General features: G+C 36.8%; 1 protein-coding gene across 1 annotated transcript in view; it reads left to right on the plus strand.

The window, feature by feature from the left end:
- STAG1 (STAG1 cohesin complex component) overlaps positions 1 to 26,873 on the plus strand; it is a 497,553-nt gene that overhangs the window by 345,865 nt on the left and 124,815 nt on the right. The window contains exon 10 of the mRNA XM_065942227.1: positions 17,227 to 17,350. Within this exon, the coding sequence (XP_065798299.1) occupies positions 17,227 to 17,350 (124 nt within the window). The remainder of the gene's footprint in view (positions 1 to 17,226; positions 17,351 to 26,873) is intronic.

Raw genomic sequence — 26,873 nt, forward strand, 5'->3', positions numbered from 1 at the left:
TTTAGGTTTACTTTCTTTGTCCTTAGTTTCTCAAGGTGGAAACGGAGATTGTTGATTTAATCCTTGCTTTTCTTTCTGCTATAATTCTTTTGTTGTTCAGTCAGTTAGTTGTGTTCAGCTGTTTGCGACCCCATGGACTGGAGCACACCAGGCTTGCTTGTCATTCAGTTTCTTAGAGTTTGCTCAAACTCATGTCCATTGGGCTTCCCTGGTAGCTGAGATGGTAAAGAGACCTGAGTTCGATCCCTGGGTTGGGAAGATCCCCTAGAGAAGGAAATAGCAACCCACTCCAATAATCTTGCCTGAAAAATCCCATGGACAGAGGAACCTGGTGGGTTACAGTCCATGGGGTCACAGAGTCAGACAGTGTCCATTGAGTTGATGATGCCATCCAACCATCTCATCCTCTGTCACCCTCTTCTCCTCCTACCTTGAATCGTTCCCAGCATCAAGGTCTTTTCCAGTGACTCTCCTCTTAGCATCAGGTGGCCAAAGTGTTGGAGCTTTTTTACTCCTATAATTTTCTTTCTTAGCAGTGCTATACCTGTTTTCCCTAGATTTGGATGTGCGGTGTTTCCATTTTCATTTAGTTCAGAATACTTTCTGATTTCCCTTTGGGCGTATTTTTTTGAACCATGGATTATTTAGAAGTTTTGTGTATATTTGCAAGTATCTCAAAACTTCCTATTATTTTCTCCTAATTTAATTTCGTTTTAGTCAGAGAATATAGTTTGTATGATTCAAGTGTTTTTAGGTTTAATAAGATTTGTTTTATGTACCACAGTATCTTCTATTGTGATAAACTTTCCTTTTGAGTAGGAAAACAGTATGTATCATGCTTTTGTTTTTATGCCAGTTAGGTCAGAGTTGGTTGATGGTTGGTTAAGTCTTTTCTATCCTTACTCATCTTCTGCTTTTTATTCTAACAATTATCAAGAGGGATATTATAAGAGTAGTTTTTGTATTCTTAATTCTGGTGTGTTATCACATAAATGATTTTCATAATTTTCCCCAGCCTATGACTTTATTTTCTTTCTTCATGGTACCTTTTGAAGAGCAAAAGTTTTCAAGTTCAACACAATAATTTATCCATTTTTCTTCTTTGGTCATGCTTTTGCTGTCATATCTGTGAACAGTTTGCCTAACCCATTCTTATGCGTTATATTCTAGAGGTTTAATCTTTTAAATGAATTTATATAAACTATTTGTAAGTTAATTTTTGTATATGGTGTATATAAGGGTATAAGTACACTTTTTGCCTATAGGTGTTTATTTTCAGAAGCACCGTTGGTGGAAGGCTGTTCTTCAACTGAGTTGCTTTAGTGCTTTTCTTGGGAGTCATATTACTATAAATGCAAAGTTTTATTTTTGGATTTTTTAATCTTTTCTTATACCCATACCACCTGTATTGATCTCAGTATTTTTGAAATTTTTTTTAAAAGCTTTATTGAGATCTAGTTGACATATAAGATATGTACGTTTAAGGTGTACAACAAAGTCCTTTGAAACACATCTATTTTGAAATGATTAACCTCCAGTAAGGTTAGTTAATACCTCCAGCACCTCACCTTTTTTAATTTATAGTTGTGGAATTACTCCCTTAACAGTTTTCAACTGTGTAATACAATATAGTTAACTATAGTCGCCGTACTGTACGTTAGGTCCCTAACCCCTTTTTATCTTAAGCCAGAAGTTTATTCTCTTTGATCAGTACCTCCCCACTTTTCCCCCACCCTTACCATTTGGCAACCATCTTTGTACTCTGTTTTTCTGTAAGTTCACTGTTTTAGATTCTACATAAAAGTGAGAACATAAAATTTTATAATTAGATTGTCTTTACATAAAGGCTTTCTGGAATTTTGATGGAGAATATAATCAATCAGTACTTCAATATGGAGAGAATTGCCTTCCTCATTATATTGCATTTTCCATTCTGTGAGTATAGGTTGTATCTGCATTTACTTAGATATTCTTTAGTTTCTCTTACCAATTTTTCTTATTTTCAGTATATGTCTTTATTGCTTTTATTAAATTTATTTCTATATGTTTTCATTTCTATTTTGTTATAAATGGGAGTTGTTTCCTTAATTTTTGTTCTAGACTCCTTCTTATCAATATGTTAAAAATATAATTCCTTTATTCCTCAAAAATTATAAAATATTTTCATCACTTCTGTAGTTTCAGTATTCTGTTTTTTTGTTTGTTTTTTTTTTGGCCAAAATGTAGCTATTTATTTACGTATACAGATAACTCTCTCTGAAAATAAATTCTTCAAGGCTAAACCAACTATGTTTATTTATTTATTTTTTTCTTTCAATTTTTATTTATTTATTTATTTATTTTTTGTTTTTTTTTTTTTTTTTCCAGTGGGTTTTGTCATACATTGATATGAATCAGCCATAGAGTTACACGTATTCCCCATCCCGGTCCCCCATCCCGGTCCCCCATCCCACCTCCCTCTCCACCCGATTCCTCTGGGTCTTCCCAGCCCACCCGGCCCGAGTTAAGATTTTCTACATACAGGATCATGTCTTTTGTGAGCAAAGACACTTTTAATACCTTGACTCTCCAGTATAATATTCAATAAAAATTGTGAGAGACAGGTTTACTAGATTCCCTCTTCCAAAAATACACTCCTTGTGCATAGAAGAATATATTCTATCTTGTTACATCTTCCCATAGACCTTTTTATTATTATGAAATGTCCTTTTCTAATATGAAATGTCTTTTTCTTAAAGACTTCTTTGCCTGATAATAACCTACCTAAAGCTCTTTCCTGTTCACTTGATGTATGACGTTTTTTTTCATCCTTCTGCTTACGACTTGCTTGTATCTTTGAACATGAGACATGTCTCTTATAGAGAGCCTAGAGATGGATATTGGATTTTAATGATTAAACAGTCTCTTTATTTTCCTTATGGTTGCTACAGAAGTTTCATCCCATTAGCATGACTAACTTCACATAAATACAGTTTCTTTGCTTCATTGTATCTCCATTTTCTTGTTCTTCCTTTGTAGTGTTATTGTCATGTATCTTTTACCTCTGTTTGCTATTGCCTTAACAGTGCCATCTTAACCATAATCCACTGTCAAAATCTTATGCTATTCAATGAAAGTAAACAAGTTAATGTTCACTCTGTCTTCTCTGTTTACCCTGTTGTTAGCATTTCTAACATTCTTCATTTTCTTCTGTGAATGTGAACTATTATATAGAGTTATATTTATTTCCTTTCAGTTTGAAGGACTTTCTTTCCTGTTTCTTGTAAGGCAAATGTGCTAGCAGTCTTTCTTTATCTGGAAATGCATTATTTCACATCATTTTTAAAAGATAGATTTGCTGGGTGTGTAATTCTTGGTGGACAGTTTTATTTTCCTTGCAATAACTTGATGCCTGTCTGCCACTTACTGTACTTCATATTTTCTGAATAAAAACTCAGTTGTTAGTCTTGCTTTCCCCCTGTACATCCTGAGTTACTTTTTTTGTATTGCTCATTTTTCTTTTCTTTCCCATTTTTATTAGCTTTCCACAGTTTGTTTATCTGTTTAGATATGGACCTCTTTGTGTTTATCATGAGATTTTGTTGACCTTCTTGGATCTGTAGATTGATGATTTTTATCAGTTTCAGAAGCTTTTAGCCATGGATTCTTCTAATTTTTTAAATTCATTTATCTTTTGGACACCTTTTTCACATATGTTGCTACACATGATACTGTGGCCAAAGTATTGGAGTTTCAGCTTCATCATCAGTCCTTCCAATGAACACCCAGGACTGAACTCCTTTAGGATGGACTGGTTGGATCTCCTTGCAGTCCAAGGGACTCTCAAGAGTCTTCTCCAACACCACAGTTCAAAAGCATCAATTCTTCAGCATGCATCTTTCTTTATAGCCCAACTCTCACATCCATACATGACCACTGGAAAAACCATAGACTTGACTAGACGAACCTTTGTTGGCAAAGTAATGTCTCTGCTTTTTAATAATGCTGTCTAGGTTGGTCATAACTTTCCTTCCAAGGAGTAAGATGTTTTAAAATTTATAAACTAATTTATGCCATTCTTTCATACTAATCTTTGGGGTCATTTTCTTCATGTTTCTTTTATTCTCTCCAGGCTTTCCTGTAGCCTCTTGAACACATGAATTTAGTTGTAACTTTTTTACTTTTTATTTTACTAGTTTCATCATCTGCATTATTTCCGGTTTTGTTTGTTTTGATTGATTTTTCTCATTCTTATAAATCATTTTCTTGCTTTTTTGAATGCCTCACCATTTTTATTAGATGCCAGCCACTGTGGGTTTTGTTGAGTGCCAAACAAGACATTCTGAAAATTATCATCCACTTTTTTCTGGGACATAATTAATGTTTGGTCTTTTCAAGACTTTTTTATCAAGGTTTGTAAAGTGGACCAATGCAGCATTTAGTCTAAGGTTAACTTTACTCAGGTACTAGGGTAAAACATTTTTTGTACTTTTCTTGATGAATTACAAGGGTTTTCTGTTCTAATTCGTTGGAACACAGAAGTACCCCAGGCTCTATATTTGCCCCAGATATTGTCCTATCTGCTCTTTCCACTCTTTCCTCAGCATTGGGTGGTTTGTTCACATGCACATGCTCTTGAGTACTCAGCTGAAGACTTGCTGGGGTCTTTCTGCAGACTTATGGAGCTCACTGTCATGTGCATCTCAGGTACTGTGCCACGTGATAGTTTAGCTACCCTGCTGTCTATAGTCCCAGCTCTTTTTCCTCAACTCAGGGAGATTCCCAGTCTCTGTCTGGGTTCCTCTGCCTATACTACTGACCTTCTCTGCCTGACATTCCAACATCTAAAAGCTATTATTTTATATATTTTATGCAGCTTTTTTTACTTTTTTTTCTAGTAGAAGTATAAACCCTGTCCATCTTGGCTCAGCCAAGCTCTCTTCAGTGCAGAATCCATTTCATTTTTTATGATTTTGCTTTAGTCTTCAACCCCAAAGTAACATAGCCTTTACTTTCTTTTAGTGACTCACCCTTTTTGAGTCTTGTGAAAGTTTTCAGTCTGTTATTATCATAGAAACAACAATTCTTTAATTTCTTACTGTTACCTTATTGATTTTTAATTTAACAAGACCTTGCATACTAGCATTGAGTCTGCCATAGCTCAGTTTTCGATTTCAGTATCAGTTCAGTCACTCAGTTATGTCCGACTCTTTGCGACCCCATGGACTGCAGCATGCCAGGCCTCCCTGTCCATCACCAGCTCCCAGAGTTTACTCAAACTCATTTCCATCAAGTCAGTGGTGCCATCCAACCATGTTGTCCTCTGTTGTCGCCTTCTCCTTCCACCTTCAATCTTTTCCAGCATTAGGGTCGTTTCAAATGGGTCAGCTCTTCACATCAGGTGGCCAAAGTATTTGAGGTTCAGCTTCAACATCAACCCTTCCAATGAATATTCAGGACTGATTTCCTTTAGGATGGACTGGTTGGATCTCCTTGCAATCCAAGGGACTCTCAAGAATCTTCTCCAATACCATAGTTCAAAAACATCAATTCTTCTGCACTCAGCTTTCTTTATAGTCCAACTCTCATATCCATACATGAATACTGAAAAAACCATAGGCCTGACTAGACGGACCTTTGTTGGCAAAGTAATGTCTCCATTTTTTAATATGCTGTCTAGTTTGGTCATAACTTTGCTTCCAAGGAGTAAGCTTCTTTTGATTTCATGGCTACAGTCACCATCTGCAGTGATTTTAGAGCCCAAGAAAATAAAGTCAGCCACTGTTTCCCTATCTTTTTGCCATGAAGTGATGGGACCGGATGCCATGATCTTAGTTTTCTGGATGTTGAGCTTATGCCAACTTTTTCACTCTCCTCTTTCACTTTCATCAAGAGGCTCTTTAATTCTTCTTCACTTTCTGCCATAAGGGTGGTGTCTTCTGCATATCTGAGGTTATTGATATTTCTCCTGGCAATCTTGATTCCAGCTTGTACTACATCCAGCTCAGCGTTTCTCATGATGTACTCTGCATAGAAGTTAAATAATCATGGTGACTATATGCTGCCTTGAGGTACTTCTTTTCCTATTTCGAACCAGTCTGTTGGTCCATGTCCAGTTCTAACTGTTGCTTCCTGACCTGTGTATAGGTTTCTCAAGAGGCAGGTCAGGTGGTCTGGTATTCACCTCTCTTTCAGAATTTTCCACAGTTTATTGTGATCCATACAGTCAAAGGCTTTGGCATAGTCAATAAAGCAGAAATAGATGTTTTTCTGGAACTCTCTTGCTTTTTCGATTTCTTTTTTCTTAGGGAAGTTCTTGATCCCAGCCTCCTATACAGTGTTACGAACTTCAGTCCATAGTTCATCACGCACTCTGTCTAGGAGCAGCTGTGAGGAGATACCCCATGCCCAAGGGCAAAGGAGAAGTCCCAGTAAGATGGTAGGAGGGGCAAATTTGAGTTTAGAATCAAGTCCCATTCCTGCCAGAGACACTCAGAGGGCTCAAACAAACCTTGTCCACACCAGGACCCAGCAACCCCACAGAGACTAGACTGAACTGTGTTTGAGCATCTCCTGTGACAGTTCAGGTCAGGAGTGGACTGCCACAGGGACAGTAGCTCTGGGTGTAGCAGACTTGCGTATGGCATAAGCCCTCTTGGAGGAGGTCTCCATTAACCTCACCATAGAGCTGCCAGAACTTACACAGGTCTGGGAAATAGACTCTTGGAGGGCACAAACAGAACCTTGTGTGCACCAGGACCCAGGAGAAAGGAGCAGTGATCCCACGAGAAACTGACCCAGACTTTCCTGTGAGTGTCCAGGAATGTCCAGTGGAGGCATGGGTTGATGGTTGCCTGCTCCAGGGTTGAGGGCACTGAGTGTAGCAGTACATGCATGGGATTTTTTAAAGGAGGTCACTGTTACCTTCCTCACCTCCACCATAGTTTAGTGAAGTCGCTTAGTTGTATGTCCAACTCTTTGCAACCCCGTGGACTGTAGCCCACCAGGCTCCTCCATCCATGGGATTCTCCAGGCAAGAATACCGGAGTGGGTTGCCATTTCCTTCTCCAGGGGATCTTCCCGACCCAGGGATCAAACCCAGGTCTCCCTCGTTGCAGGCAGACATTTTAACCTCTGAACCACCAGGGAAGCCCAAATAGCAGGGAGGGAACACAGTGCCACCCATCAACAGTAAATTGGATTAAAGATTTACTGATCATGGCCCTGCTCATCAGAGCAAGACCCAGTTTTCCCCTCAGTCAGTCTCTCCCATCAGGAAGCTTCTGTAAGCCTATTAGCCTTCTCCATCAGAGGTCAGACAGACTGAAAACCACATTCACAGAAAACTAACCAGTCTAATCACATGGATCACAGCCTTGTTTTACACAATGAAACTATGAACCATGACATGTAGGGCCACCCAAGACGGACGGGTCGTGGTAGAGAGTTCTGACAAAATGTGGTCCCCTGGAGAAGGGAATGGCAAACCACTTTTGTGTTCTTGCTTTGAGAACCCCATGAACCATATGAAAAGGCAAAAAGATAAGACCCTGAAAGATGAACTCCCCAGGTCAGTAGGTGCCCAATATGCTACTGGAGATCAGTGACAAAATAACTCCAGAAAGAATGAAGAGATGGAGCCAAAGCAAAAATAACACTCAGTTGTGGATATGACCGGTGATGGACGCAAGGTCCAATGCTGTAAAGAGTAGTATTGCATTGGATCCTGGAATGTTAGTTCCATGAATCAAAGCATATTGGATGTGGTCAAACAGGAGATGGCAAGAGTGAATGTTGACATTTTAGGAATCAGCAAACTGAAATATACTGTAATGGGTGAATTTAACTCAGATGACCATTATATCTACTACTGTGGGCAAGAATCCCTTAGAAGAAATGGAGTAGACATCGTAGTCAACAAAAGAGCCTGAAATGCAGTGCTCGGATGCAGTCTCAAAAACAACAGAGTGATCTCTGTTCATTTCCACGGGAAATCATTCAATATCATGGTAATCCAAGTCTATGCCCTGACCAGTAATGCTGAACAAGCTGAAGTTCAGTGGTTCTGTGAAGACCTACAAGACCTTCTAGAACTAATACCCAGAAAAGATGTCCTTTTCATTATAGGGGACTGGAATGCAAAAGTAGGAAGTTAAGAAACACCTGGAGTAACGGGCAAATTTGACCTTGGAGTACAGAATGAAGCAGGGCAAAGGTTAATAGAGTTTTGCCAAGAGAACCCACTGATGATAGCAACCACCCTCTTCCAACAACACAAGAGAAGACTCTACACATGGACATTGTCAGATGATCAACACCAAAATCAGACTGATTATATTCTTTGCAGCCTAAGATGGAGAGGTCTCTATACAGTCAGCAAAAACAGGATTGGGAGCTGACTGTGGCTCAGATCATGAACTTCTTTGTTGCCAAATTCAGACTTAAATTGAAGAAAGTGGGGAAAACCACTAGACCATTCAGGTATGGCCTAAATCAAATCCCTTATGATTATACAGTGGAAGTGACAAATAGATTTGAGGGACTAGATCTGATAGACAGAGTGCCTGATGAACTAGCTCATTTTTGATACAATGTAAAAATATGATCTTCTTGCCAAAGTGATTAGCATGCCATGAATACCGGTTGTTGATTTTTCCAGGAGTATCTCTTACTCTTATTTTATTTGTTAAAGAAAGATGCTATTGCATGTACATAGAAATAGATGTTCCATGGAGAGATGCCAGTTTCGGTTGATGCTTTGTGTCTCGCCTGCCACCCCAACTTCAAACAAAAACTAAATATTAATGTGTATGTTGCTAGATTTAACTCCTAGTTATAGGAAACACAGAAAATAGAAGATCATTCTGTGTGACTGAATCCTTATAGTATTGTTTTAATCCAGAATGTGGGAAATTCATATGCCAAATGACTCAGTTTATTCAACAATTAAATGGCATATAATACACACAAGTAGACCTAAAAATACAATTTTAAAATACCAGATATAAAAACTCTATTAATGGATATATATTTAGTGAAGAAAATATACTTTAGACTGTTGAAGAGACTGTTTGTGAATTAGAATATAATACTGAGGAATTTACCCAGACATAGAAGGTAATAGAATGGCATTTCTGAAAGAAAGGGAATAATTTGAGAGGCTTTGTAAGTCCTTTACATAATATTTCAAAAGAAGAGAGATATTTTGGAAAGTAGTAATAAAATTTACTGAAATTTCAAAAATTGGTTAGAAAAATTGATTGAAAAAATTAATGAGTGTTAAGTAGGTTAAGAAAAATATTTCACATCTATGCATACCGTAGTCAAAGTACGAAACATCAAAGACCAAGAAAAAGTCTTAAAAGCAATCAGAAAAGAAAGACTGTTATTTTAGTATTAGTAAAAGAATTTAAATGTTATTAGTTTTGAGGCTTCCCTGGTAGCTCAGTGCTAAACCCATTGTGAAAGACCTGTTGAGTCTTCCATTTTTTTATATAATAATGGAACATTTCAAATCATATTTTCAGAACTGTTCTTATACTATATGATGATATGATTTATTATGAGTAAACCTGTCATTCTGTTGCTTTAATCTCTTACTTCCTAACATTTCATCCTTGACGTAAAAATGTGGGTCAAATTCATAGTTTCAATGTAAATATAAATTAAATATACTTTTCTTTGAAAGTTAATGTCAAGTATCCTTGACATTCACTTTTTAATCTTATACATAAACTTCTGTTAATAGTAACATATTAAGGGGTAATACAAGATAGCAGATAACTATGAAGCTGAAACTCCCAATACTTTGGCTACCTCATGCGAAGAGTTGACTCATTGGAAAAAACCCTGATGCTGGGAAGGATTGGGGGCAGGAGGAGAAGGGGACGACAGAGAATGAGATGGCTGGATGGCATCACCGACTCGATGGACATAAGTTTGAGTAAACTCCGGGAGTTGGTGGTGGACAGGGAGGCCTGGCGTGCTGCGATTCATGGGGTCGCAAACGGACACGACTGAGCAACTGAACTGAAGTGATGTCACCGGTTCTGTCGGAGACTTTTAGTGATATAATGCACTGTCATGTATTTTGCCAGTATTTTTTCTAATGGATAATGCAGCAAAAGAAAAGAAATATATTTTTTAATTTCTGTAAGCTTATTATGTTTCTGATGCATTTAAAATCAGTGGTCCCCCACCTTTTTGGAACCAGTGACTGATTTCATCAAAGACAGTTTTTTCATGCACCAGAGTTGAAGGGGAATGGTTTTACAAGGATTCATATATTTTGCCCTTCATTTGTATTATTATTACTTCATCTCCACCTCATTTCATCAGGCATTAGAACCCAGAGGTTAGGGACCCTGGCTTTAAATAGCACTGGTCATACTGAAATAGTTGAGTGGAAGATTTGGATTTAGTAAGCAAACCAGGAGAGTTTCAGCTGTTTGGGTCTCTACAAACATCACTGCCTCTCACAAGCCTTCTTTGACCCTCTGTTTCCCTCTGTCATTTTACATGGTTCAGTGTTCCCTGTACTGCCCTTTATTAACGTTTAACACTGTCTAAGTGAATATTTTAATCATTTTCTGCAAGCTATGTATTCTCTAGTTCTTATTCACAGTCCAGTGAGTGATACAGTATGACTTTTTAGTGACTCCTTCAGCTATTCCTTTCTCCCTTAGGCTTTTGTCCACCTTATAAGAGTTGTGTTGTTTTGAAAAATTAGATTTTTTAACAAAACAGTAGTGACAAAATTGGTTGAGACATCAATTTACTGTGTTGTACAATTTAGATAGCAGACCTCAGCTTTCGTAATTATACTTCCAACTCTAGTACTCTCATGAGATTTCTTGTATAAGAGAGATAACTGTGTCAAAACATGTATATTAACTAAGAATTTATCTCTGAAACTTGTTTATTTGCCAATTTAGCATTCTTTCTTACTGGGAAAACATCTATAAGGGTAGTTTGCAAAACATTTAATTAAATTAATTAACAGAAAACAATTTAAATTTCACCTGGTAGGAAAGGAATTCAAAACAAAAACTTAAGTCCAGATATTAAATTAAAGGTACAGTAACTGTGAGGATCAATAAAGTATGGAAGTTTTCCACAGAAATGAATATAATTATGCTTTTATACTGTGAAAGAAAAAAGAAAGAGATACAGCAAAGGATTAATTGCCACGGAATTATTCTTTTCTAGTTTTTTTCTTTAAGTTTGCAGGTAAAGTGTGTTCTGGTCTTCCCAGTTGGCTCAATGGTAAAGAATCCACCTCTAAGCAGGAGACATTGGTTTGACCCCTGGGTCAGGAAGATCCCTTAGAGAAGGAAATGGCAACCCACTCCAGTATTCTTGTCTGGGAAATCCCATGCACAGAGGAGCCTGGCAGACTGAAGTTCATTGGGTCACAATCAAGAGTCAGGCATGACTTATTGACTAAATATCAACAACAGTGTGTGTTCTAATTTCATTTTTAGTTGTTCATTTCAAGACCCCAGTACTAGAACTAATAGAAATTAGTCCCTCATATTATTGTCTTTATACCTTTCCTCTTGTCTTACTAAGTTTTTTGCTCCCCCAGTTTAATCTTTACTTTGGAAACATCCACAAACACCTGCAGCTAAACGTTATCTTTTGAAATGGAGTGAGGCCTTTGGAAGTAGATCAAGGCGTTAAAAATAAATTTAGTATGAAAATCAAGGACTGAAAGACTCTTACATGAGAAAATATCTGTGTATCAAAAGATATACTGTAATCAAACCAGGAAATATTTAGAAGTATACTGAATTTTCATTTCCTACTTCATATACTTAAATAGAATGTTAGTTCCTGGAAAGCAAGAAAGCATTCTCTGATAATGAGAGAATATGCCATGGATCGTGGAAGAACTGAAACTTTACTGGAACTTGAAAGAATAATCATTGTACATAGTCAGAGTTGAATGAGGACACCACTGTATGTGTAGGAATGATCAGACATGTAGTCTGTATAGTTGAGATATTTGGACTAAAGAACTCATTCACGGACTAAACTAGAAGAAAATTGGTTATGGCTTAATTGGTAAAAAACTAATAGTTGTGGTTGCACAATCACTATTTCCAACTCCTTGAGACCCCATGGACTGCAGCACACCAGGCTTCCCTGCCCTTCTTTATCTCCTGGAGTTTGCTCAGACTCATTTCTATTGTGTCAGTGATGCCATCCAACCATCTCATCCTCTGTCCCCTCCTTGTCCTCCTGTCTTCAATCTTCCCCAGCACCAGGATCTTTTCTAGTGTGTCAGCTCTTTGCATCAGGTGGCCAAAGTATTGGAGCTTCAGCTTCAGCATTAGTCCTTCCAATGAATATTCAGGGTTGATTTCCTTTAGGATGGACTGGTTGGATCTCCTTGCAGTCCAAGGGACTCTCAAGAGTCTTCTCCAGCCCCACAGTTAGAAAGCATCATTTCTTTGGTGCTCAACCTTCTTTATGGTCCAACTCTCACATCCATACATGACTACTGGAAAAACCATACCTTTAACTATGCAGATCTCTTTTTTGCAAAGAGGTGTCTCTTCTTTTTAATATGCTATTTAGGTTTAGTCATAGCTTTTCTTCCAAGGAGCAAACATCTTTTAATTTCCTGGCTACAGTCACTGTCTGCAGTGATTTTGGTGCCCATGAAAATAAAATTTGTCACTTTCCACTTTTCCCCCGTCTGGTTCCCATGAAGTGATAGGACCAGTTACCATGATCTGAGTTTCTGACTTTTGAGTTTTAAGCCAGCTTTTTCACTGTTGTCTTTCACCCTCATCTTGAACAGTATAAAAACTAGTAATATTGGTTATCTTTTTTGCCATGTAACAAGAAGCAATAAAGACACCCATATTCAAGAAAAGAGGCATGTGCCTCCACAATAGGGAATAGTAACAAAATCTATGGAAATTCTAAGACCACCATCAAAAAATTCTACTCTATAATCTATGATTACATAATATTATTGCATGTAGAGAATGGTTAGTAGGGTGCTATCACCAAGCAAAGTAGGTTAGCACTCCAAAACCCAAACTGGAGAAAAATCACCAAGGGACTTTTATTAGTGGTAAAATGAGGTATCTTATCACACACATTTAAATTGAAGTTGAAGGGGTCAGATGAGCATCTGAAGTAGACAGGTACTGGGATTCCAAGAAGAAAGGCTGAATCAAAATGTTGGTAGTGCATACAGAGGAGAACTGTGTTCCAGAATCATGAGCTTTGGGGAGTCTAATAAGTGAGCCAAAATGGTGTTAGAATCTGTATACATATAGCTGATTCAGTTTGCTATACAGCAGGAAATAGCACAACTTTGTAAAACAACTATACTCAAACAAAAAATACTTTTTTAAAAGAAAACATTAAAGATTAGGATTAGACATAGATATGGTTATAAAAAAAGATTTTGAACACTGTTTTCAGTTTTTCCCATTGAAATAAAGCTAAGCCTTTATATTCTCTAGCCTTGGAAATCACCCACCCATAAGCTCAATTCCAGTAGTAAGGATAATACCAATAGTCATGAGTGGAGGAATGATTGAGCTATATATTATGAGTTACCATACTTAATAGTCACTAAAGTTTGTTTGTAATATTTATTTATTTATTCATTTATTTTTGTCTGCCTCAGGTCTTAGTTGCTGCTCATGGGATCTTTCATTGTAGTGCCTGGGCTTCCCTCCAGTTGGGGCTCACAGACTCAATAGTTGGGATGCATGGGTTTACTTGCTCCATGGCACGTGGGATCCAGCTCCCAGATTAGGGATCCAATGCATGTCCCCTGCAATGAAAGGCAGATTCTTAACCGTTGAATCATGAGAGAAGTCCCATAATTACTATAGTTTTGGTCACAATACTCTACCTATTCATTTTCTCCTTTGCCTGCTTCCCTGACATGGTGTAGTTAAAAAAAAAAAGAAAACTCAGCCCAGTTTGGGTTTGTTTTGGTTTTTATTTTTATTTTAGGATTAGTCTTTACAAAAGTAATTCAACAGGGAGTAATTGTAATAGATATCTGGGAATGACTGCTTGGTACGACTGGGAGAGCTAAAATGGGTATTTTGTGTTTATGTTTTGTTTTTGGATGGGGAGCTGTTTTGCTGTTTGTTTGTTTTGTTTTTTACTTACTCCAGTAGAACCAAAGTATATGAACTTGTAGTTCTTAGAGGTGGAAATTTATATGAAATAGTAGAATATGATGTCAGGCAGGGATTTAAAGCACTGTATAGAAAAATCTGTTAATATCTAATTAAGGTGAAGATGTGTATTCATTCTCACCCAGTAAATTCTAAGTATAACAGCACTGTCTCACAGACTTCATTGACCATGGTTTAGTCCCTAACTCGTGTCTGACTCTTGCGACCCCATGGACTGTAGCCCTCCAGGCTCCTCTGTCCATGGGATTTTCTAGGCAGATATACTGGAGTGGGTTGCCATTTCCTTCCCCAGAGGATCTTCCAAACCCAGGAATCGAACCTGTGTCTCCTGCATTGTAGGCAGATTCCTGCATTGACCATGTCCTACATCAAGTACACAGATGTTCCAAGAAAAAATACTTACTTTCCTCACCCCATGTGAAGCACTTTAGTGTTTTCTGTGCTGAACACTTTTGGTTGTCGCTCATGATTTGCTGATAGGTAATAATGCCCTGAAGAACACTGCCCTAGGGAAATCCTTACACGTGTGCATGAGGAGACATGTAAGAAAACGCTTAGGGCATTCATTATTAATAAAACCAAAAACTGGGAAGCAACCGGGGTCTGCTACTGAGATAATGTGTAAGTAATTTGTAATTTATTTGTAGAAAAGATCACTGAACATCAGTTAAAGTTAATATATTGGAGTTGAAGCTATATGAATCAGTATGTATAAATTATAAAACCTGACTTGTGAAAAAACCAAGTTGGAGACAATATCTACAAGATATAATGTATGTAAAGTTTCAAAATATGTAATATGAAGTTAAAGTTTAATAACTTTGTAATCTCTGAAATGTTTCATATTCAGAAAAAAATAAATGTTTCATATTTAGAAAATGCCCTTGATCTATTACATTCAGTATTTTACAGGTCAAGGAACATTCTTTTACAGCTGTTAAGCTGCTTTTTATATTATCTTGTCTAGATGTGAACGTCTAGATTGATGATAATTAAAAGATTATAGTAATGAACATTTATGGAAGGTTTTAGTAGATGCAGAACACAATTCTGGGCTTCTCAGGTGGCGCTAGTGGTAAAGAACCCACCTGCCAATGCATGAGACATAAGAGACATGAGTTCGATCCCTGGGTTGGAAAGATCCTCTGCAGGAGGGCATGGCAAGCCACTCCAGTATTTTTGCCTTGAGAATCCCCGTGGACAGAGGAGCCTGGCAGGCTGTAATCCCCAGGATCACAACAAGTCGTACACAACTGAAGTGACTGAGCACACATGCACACAAACACATTTTTAAATATTTTATTTTACTCTCAGACCTTCTCACAGGTACACCTTCTCACAGTACATATGAGGTCTAGATTCCATTATTATTCTTGTTTTACCAATGAGGAAATTAAGAAAGAGGGAAATAACTTGCAGCTAGTAAATAGCAGAGTTAGGATTTATACTCTAGATGTCTAGCTCCAAAGTCTGTATCATTAGCCTTCATGCTATAGAGAAAAAGGTATTAACAGCAACAACAACAAAAATGTAGGAAGACCTTAACTGTAATTGGTAGTGTACTTTTGAGAAAGAGTGTTTCATATTTTTATTTTTTAAACAATGACATGGACTTAGAAGGAACTAAAATTTATTAGAGCAGAGAATTAAATATTAGAATACTAGCACTCATAGCAAAAGAGAAACCAAGAAAAGCACCTTGATAGATCATTGCCTTGTGTAAATTGGAGAATTAAAAATTACCTAAAGTTTTAACTATGTATTCATGTATGGAAGCTCGGAAACCTTTAAGATTGATCTATAAAAGAAAGTTAGGATTTACCGTATTGTATAATTTGGGAGTGTTTTTAGCCAGAATTATTAACCTGTTGAAAGATAAGGTAAAAAGTTAATGTCGTGTGTTTGTGGTGCACAGATTTTAGAGTAGAAGTAATCCCAAGAGGGTTGTGGTGGATGCTGATGGTGAGGTGAAAAGTTGTCTGGGCACAGAGCCAGAGACCTTGACCTTTGCAGTTTTTTCTCCTACAACTTCATAATGTAATCATCAGGATTGTTGTTTTGTGACTAAACATGAATTAAGATCCTGGGTTTTGTAAGCTGTATTTTCAAGGGCTTCCCGAGTGGCACAGTAATAAAAAATCTGCCTACCAGTGCAGGAGACACAGGTTTGATTTCTGGGTCAGGAAGATAGCCTGTTGAAGGAAATAGCAACCCACTCCTGTATTCTTGCCTGGAAAATTCCATGGACAGAGGAATCTGGTGGGTTATACAGTCCTTAGGATCACAGAGTCAGATGCGACTGAACACAAATGCTCATACATTTTCAAATAATACAGACTTCTAAAATTTTGCCTCATAAATACTAATTTGTTGTACGTGAAAATTATTTTCATTTAATTCTTTAGATGTGCACTAGCTTATAACTCACAGTTATTTAGAGAAACAGTTTTTGAATTCTACTTTATTCTCTATTTGGATATTGATACTCTAGTTCCTTAGAAGTTTTAACGTATTTAATGATCCCATAATTGTGAGGTTTCACAGAAAGCTGCAAATGCCATTTCCAAGTCTGCTGAAAATACAGCACTTGAGTCAAAATAAGATGATTTCCAGAAGCATTTTTTTTTTTTTTCGGTTTGTTACTGGTAGTTTTTATAGAAGTCATATAAAAAATAGAAGATATTCCAGTTGGAGACCTTTGAGAGTGCATGTATAAATAACAGTATTTGGATTGTGCTAAGTTGCTTCAGTCGTGTCCAACTCTTTGTGACCCTATGGATTATACCCAACTCGGCTTCTCTGCCCATGGGATTCTCCAGGCAAAAATACTGAAGTGGTTGCCATTTCCTTCTCCAGTGGATCTTCCCAACCGAGCGATCGAACCTGCATCTCTTATGTCTCCTTCATTGGCAGGCAGGTTCTTTAACACTAGCACCACCTGGGAAGCCCAGTATTTGGATAATACTATTTTTATTGTTTGCTGAAAATAAGTACGAAGTCCATTCTACCTTTGAATGTTAGTCAGAGGTTTTTCTTTCTTTGTTTTTTCTTTTGTTTTCTCCTCCTCTAGTGATGCTATTGCTGAAATTAGAGCCATTTGTATTGAAGAAATTGGAGTATGGATGAAAATGTATAGTGATGCCTTTTTGAATGACAGTTACCTAAAATATGTTGGCTGGACTCTTCATGACAGGGTAAGTTACTCTGTTCTCAGCGTTGGTAGAAGATATGCTTTGTGCAATTATTAATGATAAAAAGCTTGAAATTAAGATGGCATTTGTTGGTTTTTTTTTTTCCGAAAAGTGTAATAATAATGAAATTTGAGACGATATAGCTGAATACTGTTTACTTGTGGCCATGATGAAACTTGAGACATCAGCATGTATCTCAAAACTCTTGTCTTACTTAGTTGTAATGCTGTCTTAAACCACGGTTGACAGCCTGGCACATCTAAATTTAAGAGGATGTAGTATCTTAAGAAGCTAATTACAGTTACGAATACAATCTTTTTCTAGTTAATAATCAAAAGAGATTCCTTGTTTCTCTTAATACATAGAAACTAAATAAGCTTTCTTATTTTGATTCTCAAGGGTCATATCCATAGTAGAACTTTTATCAGAGGTGGATAGATTTGTTGGATTTTAGAATATTTGATCTTAAACTCTCTCTGTACTTCCACTCTTATAAAAAGCTCTGACATAAAAGGAATCCCACAGTATTGAATATTGGATATGTAATCCTTACAATAACAAAGGATAGGAATGAGAAATCACTGGAATTTTTATATTGAATAACCTAGATTCCTATAACTTGAACTGCCAGATTTTCACAGAAAAAACTAAATCTCACAATTTGTTTTAAAAGTTGCTATATTCCATTATTTGAATTGTTTCAAGTATCATAGGTATTAGAAAACATTTTACATTTTAAATTTCTGTTTATTTATTTATTTTTGGCTGTGCTTCGTCTTCATTGCTGTGCCAGCTTTTCTCTAGTTGTGGCAAGCTTGAGCTACATTCTGGTTGTGGTATGTAGGCTTTTCAATGTTGTGGCTTCTCTTTTTGCAGAGCACAAGCTCTGGGGAACGTGGGCTTCAGTAGTTGCACTTTCTGAGCTCTAGAGCACAGGCTCAGGTGTTGTGGCACATGGGCTTAGTTGTTCCATGGCATGTGGGATCTTCCTAGATCAGGGATTTGAACCCTTATCTCCTGCATTGGCAGATGGATTCCTTACCACTGGGCCACAAGAGAAGCCCAACATTTTATCTTTTTAAGTGCAATTTTATTTTTAGACTTTTAGGGTAATTTTGGTGAGATTCTTTGACTTTCTTTTTTATGCTATTTTAAAATTTTTGTTTATTGGAGGATAATGGCTTTACAATGTTGTGTTCGTTTCTGCCATATAACAGTGTGAGTCAGAAATAATTTTATACATTTACCCTCCCACTTGAGCCTCCTTCTCTGCTCACATCCAACCTCTCTAGGTCATCACAGAGAGCCAGGCTGGGCTCCCTGTGTTACATAGCAGCTTTCCACTAGTTATCCATTTTTACATGATAGTATAGGCTTTCACATCAGGAAGCTTCCATAAGCCTCTTATCCTCATTCACCAGAGGGCAGACAGAATGAAATATACAGTAACAGAAAACTAACCAATCTAATCCCATGGGCCACCGCCTTGTCTAACTCAGTGAAACTATGAGCCATTCTATGTTGGGCCACCCAAGACAGATGAGTCATGGTGGAGAGTTACGACAAAACGTGGTCGACTGAAGAAGGGAATGGCAAGCCCCTTCAGTATTCTTGCCTTCAGAACCCCATGAACTGTATGAAAAGGCAAAAAGATAGGAACCTGAAAGATGAATTCCCTAGATCGGTAGGTGCCCAATATGCTACTGGAGATCAGTGGCAAAATAACTCTAGAAAGAATGAAGAGACGGAGTCAAAGCAAAAACAGCACCCAGTTCTGGGTGTGACTAGTGATGGAAGTAAAGTCCAATTCTGTAAAGAACAACGTTGCATAGGAACCTGGAATGTTAGGTCCATGAATCAACATAAATTGGAAGTGGTCAAACAGGAGATGGCAAAAGTGAACATTGACATTTTAAGAATCAGTGAGCTAAAATGGACTGGAATGGGCGAATTTAATTCAGATGACCGTTATCTCTACTACTTTAGGCAAGAATCCCTTAGAAGAAATGGAGTAGCCCTCATAGTCAACAAAAGAGTCCAAACTGCAGTACTTGGGTACAATCTCAAAAATGACAGACGGATGTGTGTTGGTTTCCATGGAAAACCATTCAGTATCACAGTAATCCAAGTCTATGCCTGAACCAGTAATGCTGAAGCTGAAGTTGAATGGTTTCTGTGAAGACCTACACTACCTTCTAAAACTAACACCAAAAGAAGATTCCTTTTCATCATAGGGGACTGGAATGCAGAAATAGAAAGGCACAAGGTACCTGAAGTTTGGCCTTGAAGTACAAAATGAAACAGGGCAAAGACAGAATTTTGCCAAGAGAATGCAAACACCCTCTTCCAACAACACAAGAGACGATTCTACACATGGACATCACCAGATGGTCAACATCAAAATCAGATTGATTATATTCTTTGCAGCCAAAGGTGGAGAAGCTCTATACAGTCAGCAAAAACAAGACCGGGAGCTGACTGTGGCTCAGATCATGAGCTCCTTATTGCACAATTAAATTGAAGAAAGTAGGGAAGACCACTAGACCATTCAGGTATGACCTAAATCAAATCTTTTACAATTATACAGTGGAAAAGACAAACAGATTCAAGAGATCAGACCTGATAGAGTTCCAGAAGAACTATGGACGGAGGTTCATGACATTGTACAAGAGGCAGTGATCAGGACCATCCCCAAAAGAAAGAAATGCAAAAGGGCAGAAAGGTTGTCTGAGGAGGTCTTACAAATAGCTGAGGAGAAAGAGAAGCGAAAGGCAAAGGAGAAAAGGAAAGATATACCCATTTGAATACAGAGTTCCGAGGAATAACATGGAGAGATAAGAAGCCTTCCTCAGTGATCAATGCAAAGAAATACAGGAAAACAGTAGAATGGGAAATACTAGAGGTGTCTTGAGGAAAATTAGAGATACCAAGGGAACATTTCATGCAAAGATGGGCTCAATAGAGGACAGAAACATTATGGACCTAACAGAAGCAGAATCTATTAGGAAAACGTGGCAAGAATACACAGAAGAATTAGACAAAAAAGATCTTCATGACCTAGATAACCACAATGGTGTGATCATTCAACTAAGCCAGACATTCTAGAATGTGAAGTCAAGTGGACCTTAGGAAGTATCATTAAGAAATAAAACTTGAGAAGGTAATAATGGAATTCCAGCTGAGCTATTTCAAATCCTAAAAGATGACGCTGTGAAAGTGCTGCACTCAATATGTCAGCAAATCTGGAAGACTGAGTAGTGGCCACAGAACTGGAAAAGTTCAGTTTTCTTTCCAGTCCCAAAGAAAGGCAGTGCCAAAAAATGTTCAAAGTACTGCACAACTGCACTCATCTCACATGGTAGCAAAATAATGCTCAAAATTCTCCAATCAAGGCTTCAACAGTACCTGAACCAAGAACTTCCAGATATTCAAGCTGAATTTAGAAAAAGCAGAGGAACCAGAGATCAAATTGCCATCATCCACCGGATCATTGAAAAAGCAAGAGAGTTCCAGAAAAACATCTGGAATATCTGCTTTATTGACTACACCAAAGCCTTTTACTGTGTGAATCACAACAAACTGTGGAAAATTCTTAAAGAGATGGGAATACCAGGACACCTTACCTGCCTCATGAAATCTGTATGCAGGTCAAGAAGCAACACTTAGAACCAGACATAGAGCAACAGACTGGTTCCAAACTGGGAAAGGAGTATATCAAGGCTGCCTAATGTCACCCTGCTTATTTAACTAATATGCAGAGTACATCATGCAAAATGCCGGGCTGGATGAAGCACAAGCTGGCATCAAGATTGCTGGGAGAAATATCAGTAACTTCAGCTATGCAGATGACACTACCCTTATGGCAGAAAGCAAGAAGGAACTGAAGAACCTCTTGATGAAAGTGGAAGAAGAGAGTGAAAAAGCTGGTTTAAAACTCAACATTCAAAAAACTGAGATCATGGCATACAATTCCATCACCTTACGGCAAGTAGTTGGGGAAACATTAGAAACAGTAAGGAACTTTATTCTTGGACTCCAAAATCACTGGAAATATTGACTGCAGCCAGGAAATTAAAACTTGCTCTTTGGAAGAAAAGCTGTGACTAACCTAGACAGCATATTAAGCAGAGACATTATTTTGTAAACAGAGGTTCATCTAGTTAAAGCTATGGTTTTTCCAGTAGTCATGTATGGATGTGAGAGTTGAACCATAAAGAAAGTTGAGTACCAAAGAATTGATCCTTTTGAACTGTGGTGTTGGAGAAGACTCTTGAGAGTCCCGTAGACTGCAAGGAGATCAAACCAGTCCATCCTGAAGGAAATCAGTCCTGAATATTCATTGAAAGGACTGAAACTGAAGTTGAAGCTCCAGTTCTTGGGCCACCTGATGCAAAGAACTGACTCATTGGAGAAGACCCTGATGCTGGGCAAGATTGAAGGCAGGAGGAGAAGGGGATGGTAGAGGATGACATGGTTGGGATGGCATCACCAAGTCGATGGACATGATGATTTTGAGCAAACTTAGGGACTTGGTGATGGACAGGGAAGCCTGAGGTGCTGCTGTCCATGGGGTCTCAAAGGATCAGACACAACTGAGCAACTGAACTGAAAAAAAAAAAAAAAAAAAAAAATATATATATATATATATATATATATATATATATGTCAATGCTACTTTCTCCCTTCATCCTATCCTCTCTTTTCTCCATTTTGTCAACAATTAAGACATTTTCTATATGTTACCATTATTAGCCTGTAGGTCATTTTTAGTTTTTTATTTTTAGAGAGCTCAGGGCAATTTATTTTTTTAATAGGTTGGGAAGTTTAAAATTTGTTTTAATTGAAGAATAGTTAATTTATATTATCCAATCTCTGTAGCAAAGTGACTCAGTTATACAGATACATATATTCCTTTTTAAATATTCCTTTCCAATATGATTTATCACTGGATATTTGGTATAGTTTCCTGTGCTATATATTAGGACCTTGTTTTTTATCCATTCTGAATGTAATAGTTTGCATCTACCAACCCCAGCCTCCCAGTCCATCTCTCTCCCTTTCCCTCTTCCCCATGGCAACCAGAAGTCTGTTCTATACGTCACTGAGTCTGTTTCTATTTTGTAGATAGGTTCATTTGTAGCATATTTTAGATTCCACATATAAGTTCTCATGATATTTGCCTTGCTCTTTCTGACTTAACTTCACTTAGTATGATGCATCCATGTTGCTGCAAGTGGCATTATTTCATTTTTTTAATGGCTGAGTACTATTGCATTATTTATATTTACCACATCTTCTTAATCCATTCATCTATCAATGGACATTTATGTCGTTTCTATGTTTTGGCTATTGTGAACAGTGCTGCTCTGACTAAAGGGATACACATACCTTTTTGACTTAGAGTTTTGTCCAGGTGTATTCCCAGCAGTGGGACTACTGGATCCTATAATAATTCTGTTTTTATCATTTTCTAAGAAGCCTTTATTGTTTTCCATAGTGGCTGTACAAACTTTCCTTCCCCCCAACGGTGTAGGAAAGTTCCCTTTTTGCCACATCTGCTCTAGCATTTATTACTTGTGGACTTTTTAATGATGACCACTCTGACCGGTGTGAGGTGGTACCTCATTGTAGTTTTCATTTGCATTTCTCTAATAATTTAGTTATGTTGAGCATCTTTTCATGTACCTAGTGGCCTTTTGTATGTCTTGTTTGGAGAAAGATCTATTAAGGTTGTCTAACCACATTTTGATTGGGTTATTTGGTTTTTTGTTGTTAAATTGTATTGAGTTGTTTGTATATTTTTGAGATTAAGCCCTTGTCTGTCACATCATTTGCAGATGCTTTCTCCCATTCTGTAGGTTTTTTTTTTAATGGTTTCCTTTGCTGTGCAGAAGTATATAAATTTGATTATGTCTCATTGGTTTGTTTTTTATTTCTATTGTCTTGGGAGACTGATCTAAGAAAACATTGGTGCTTTGTCAGAGTGTTTTGCTTATGCTTTATGCTTATGCTTTTTTCTAGGAGTTTTATGGTGTCTTTTCTTATGTTTAATCTTTAAGCTATTTCAAGTTTATTTTTGTGCATTGTGTGAGGATGTGTTCTAGCTTCATTGATTTATTAATACATGCAGGTCTCTAGCTTTCCTAGCACCACTAGCTGCAGAGACTTTCTTTTTCCTATTGTACATTCTTGTCTCATTTGTCGAAGATTAATTGGTCATGGTTGTGTAGGTTTATTACTGGGCCCTCTATTCCTTTGATTCATACGCCTGTTTTTGTACCAATATCACACTGTTTGGATTACTGTAGCTTTGTAGTATTATCTGAAGTCTGGGAGAGTTAAGCCTCCTGCTTGCTTTTTTCTTTTTTTTTTTCTTTCCAGAATGCTGTGGCAATTCTGGGTCTTTTATGGTTCAATGTAAATTTGTTACAGTTCTGTGGAAAATGTCATGAGTATTTTGATGGTGATGGCATTAACTCTGTGGATTACTTTGGCTAGTATTGCCTCTTTAACAGTGTTAATTGTTCAAATTCAAAAGCATGGATTATTTTCCATTTTTTGAATTTTTTTATTCCATTTATTAATGTTTTATAGTTCTTAGCATATAAGTCTTTCACATCCTTGGTCAGGTTTATACCTAGGTATTTTATTTTTGATGTAATTTTTTTAAATAGTATTTTTTTTTTTACATTCTCTTTCTGATATTTCATTGCTTGTGTAAAGGAATGCAACTGATTTCCGAATGTTAATCTTGTATTCTGCTACTTTCCTGAATTCACTTTTTATATCTATTAGTTTTCGTGTGGAGTCCTTGGGATTTTCTGTGTGAAGTATCTAGTCATCTACATAATAGTAAAAATTTTGCCTTCCAGTTTGGATACCTTTTATTTATTTTTCTTGTTTGATTGATGTGGCTAGAACTTCTGAAACTGTATTAAATAGAAGTGGTAACAGTGGGTATCCTTGTCTTATTCCAGCCTTTGCTGCAAAGGTTCTCCATTTTACCACATTGAGTGTTATATTGGCTGTGGGTTTCTCATAAATGACTTTTAGTATGTTGAGCTTTGTTCCCTCTTTTCCGACTTTGGTAAGAATTTTTATCATGAATGGATGTTGAATTTTGTCAAATGCTTTTTCTGCATCTAGTGAGATGATCATGTGGTTTTTACTTTTCTTTTGTTAATATGATGTTATTACATTCATTTATTTGCATATTTTGAGCTATCCTTGTAAATCTGGGATATAATCTCACATAGTCATGGTATCTTGTCTTTTTTATGTGTTTCTAGATTCGGTTTGTTAGTATTTTGTTGAGAATTTTTGCATCTACATTCATCAAAGATATTGACATGTCATTTTCTTTTTTGGTAATGTCTTAGTCTGATTTTGGTATCAGGGTGATGGGACTTCACAGAATGTCTTTGGGAGTGTTCTGCCTCTTGAGTCTTTTTGAAGAATTTGACCTGAATCAGTATACATTCTTGTATGTATGTTTGTAGAATTTGTCTGTGAAATCACCTGGTCCTGGACTGAATTTTTTTTAGTATGTTTTTTAAATACAGGTTGTATTTTACTTTTAGTGATCAGTCTTTTCAAATTATTTATTTCTTCTTCATTCACTTTTGGTTGCTGCAAAGTTGTCCATTTCTTCTAAATTGTCAGATTTTTTGCTGTATAATTGTAATATTCTCTTACCTTCCCCCCCCCCCTTTTTTTCCCCTGCACTATCAATTGGAATTACTCCTTTTTCACTTCTTATTTTGTTTATTTGGGTGCCATCTCTTTTCTTCTTGGTGAGCCTGGCCAGAGGTTTGTCAATTTTGTTTGTCCTTTCAAAGAACCAGCTCTTGGACTTGTTGATTTTTTTTTTTTTTTAAATCTTTATTTTCTTTCCACCCTGATCTTTATTATTTCACTCCACCCTGATCTTTATTATTTCACTCCTTCGACTTTAAATTTTTGTTACTGTTTTTGTTCTTTTTCTAATTCTTTTAGGTGATAGCTTAGGGTGTTTACTTGATATTTTTTAATTTTTGATCAAGGCCTGTATCACTCTGAACATTCCTCTGAGAACTGCTTTTGCTGCATCCAGATTTTTTATTGTTTTCATTGTCATTTGTCTCAAGGTGTTTTTTAAATTCTTTTATTATGATTTCCTCATTGACCCATTTTTCAGTAGCATATTATTTAGTCTCCAGGTCATCATTTTTTTCTCATTTCTTTTTCTGTGGTTGATTTCTAGTTTCATGCCATTGTGGTCAGAGAAGATACTTGAGACAGTTTCTGTATTATTAAATTTGTTAAGGTTAGTTTTGTGCCCCAGGACGTGGTCAGTCCTAGAGAACGTCCCATGTGCACCTGAAAAGAATGTTTATTTGGGGTTTTGTTTTTTGTTTTGTTTTGTTTTCTTTTTTGGATGTAGTATCCTGAAAATACCAATTAAGCTATGCTGTTCTGCAGTATCATTAAGGACTTACGTTGCCTTATTGATTCTCTGTATGGAAGATCTCTCTATTGGTGTGAGTAGGATGTTCGAGTCTCCTGCTGTTAATGTATTCATATTGATTTCTCCCTTTATGTCTGTTAGTATTGGGGTGCTTGTATATTAGGTGCATATATGTTGAAGTAGGTAAAATCCTCTTATTGTATTGACCCTTTTATCATTATTAATGTCCTTTATCTTTCAGCCTTTGCTTTAAAGTCTATGGATTTCTTGTATGTTTTTAATTTATGGTTGCCCTGTTTTTTCAAGTCTGTGAACCCCTTCCTAATCCACTTGATTTAGACTGACACTCATAAGGGCTCAAATACATTCTTAAAAAACAGAGAAGAAAAAGAATCTGCATTTTCTTACTCTCCTTCCTTACATTTTATGATTTTGATGTCCCTTTTTATATCTTCATATTTATCTCTTTGCTGTTCCTTGTGTTTATCATTGCTTTCACAAGTAGGTTTTTTGTTTTTTGTTTTCCTTTTCATCTGTATTCTGGCTAATTTAAGTGCTTTACTTTCCAGTTGTGATTTCCTCCTTCCTATTTCTTCTTTTCTATTTAGCAATGACCTTTCAATATTTATTTTAGGATAGGTTTAGTATTGCTTTGTTGTTTTAATTTCTGCTTCTCTGAAAAATTCTTTATTTCTCCTCCTATTCTAAATGATAATCTTGCTGGCTAGAATATTCTAGGTTGCAGATTTTTCTCTTTTAAGATTTTGAATATATTTCATCACTCCCTTCTGGTCTGCAGTATTTCTGTAGAGAAATCAGCTGACTGCCATGTGGGAATTGCTTGTAAAAAAAATTTTTTTTTCTCTTGCTGCCTTTAGAATCTTCTTTTAACTTATGCCTTTTTTATTATAATATGTGTTTGTGTAGATCTGATTGTGTTCATCTTGTTTGGGACCTTCTGTGCTGTCTGTATCTGGATCTGTTTCCTTCTTTAAGTTTGGGAAATTTTCTGCCATAATTTCATCACATACATTTTTAATCCTCTGTCCTCCTTTTTCCTCTTCTGGAATTCCTATTATG

Source organism: Muntiacus reevesi, chromosome 8 (assembly GCF_963930625.1).
Source record: "Muntiacus reevesi chromosome 8, mMunRee1.1, whole genome shotgun sequence".
NCBI classification, from domain to species: Eukaryota; Metazoa; Chordata; class Mammalia; order Artiodactyla; family Cervidae; genus Muntiacus; species Muntiacus reevesi.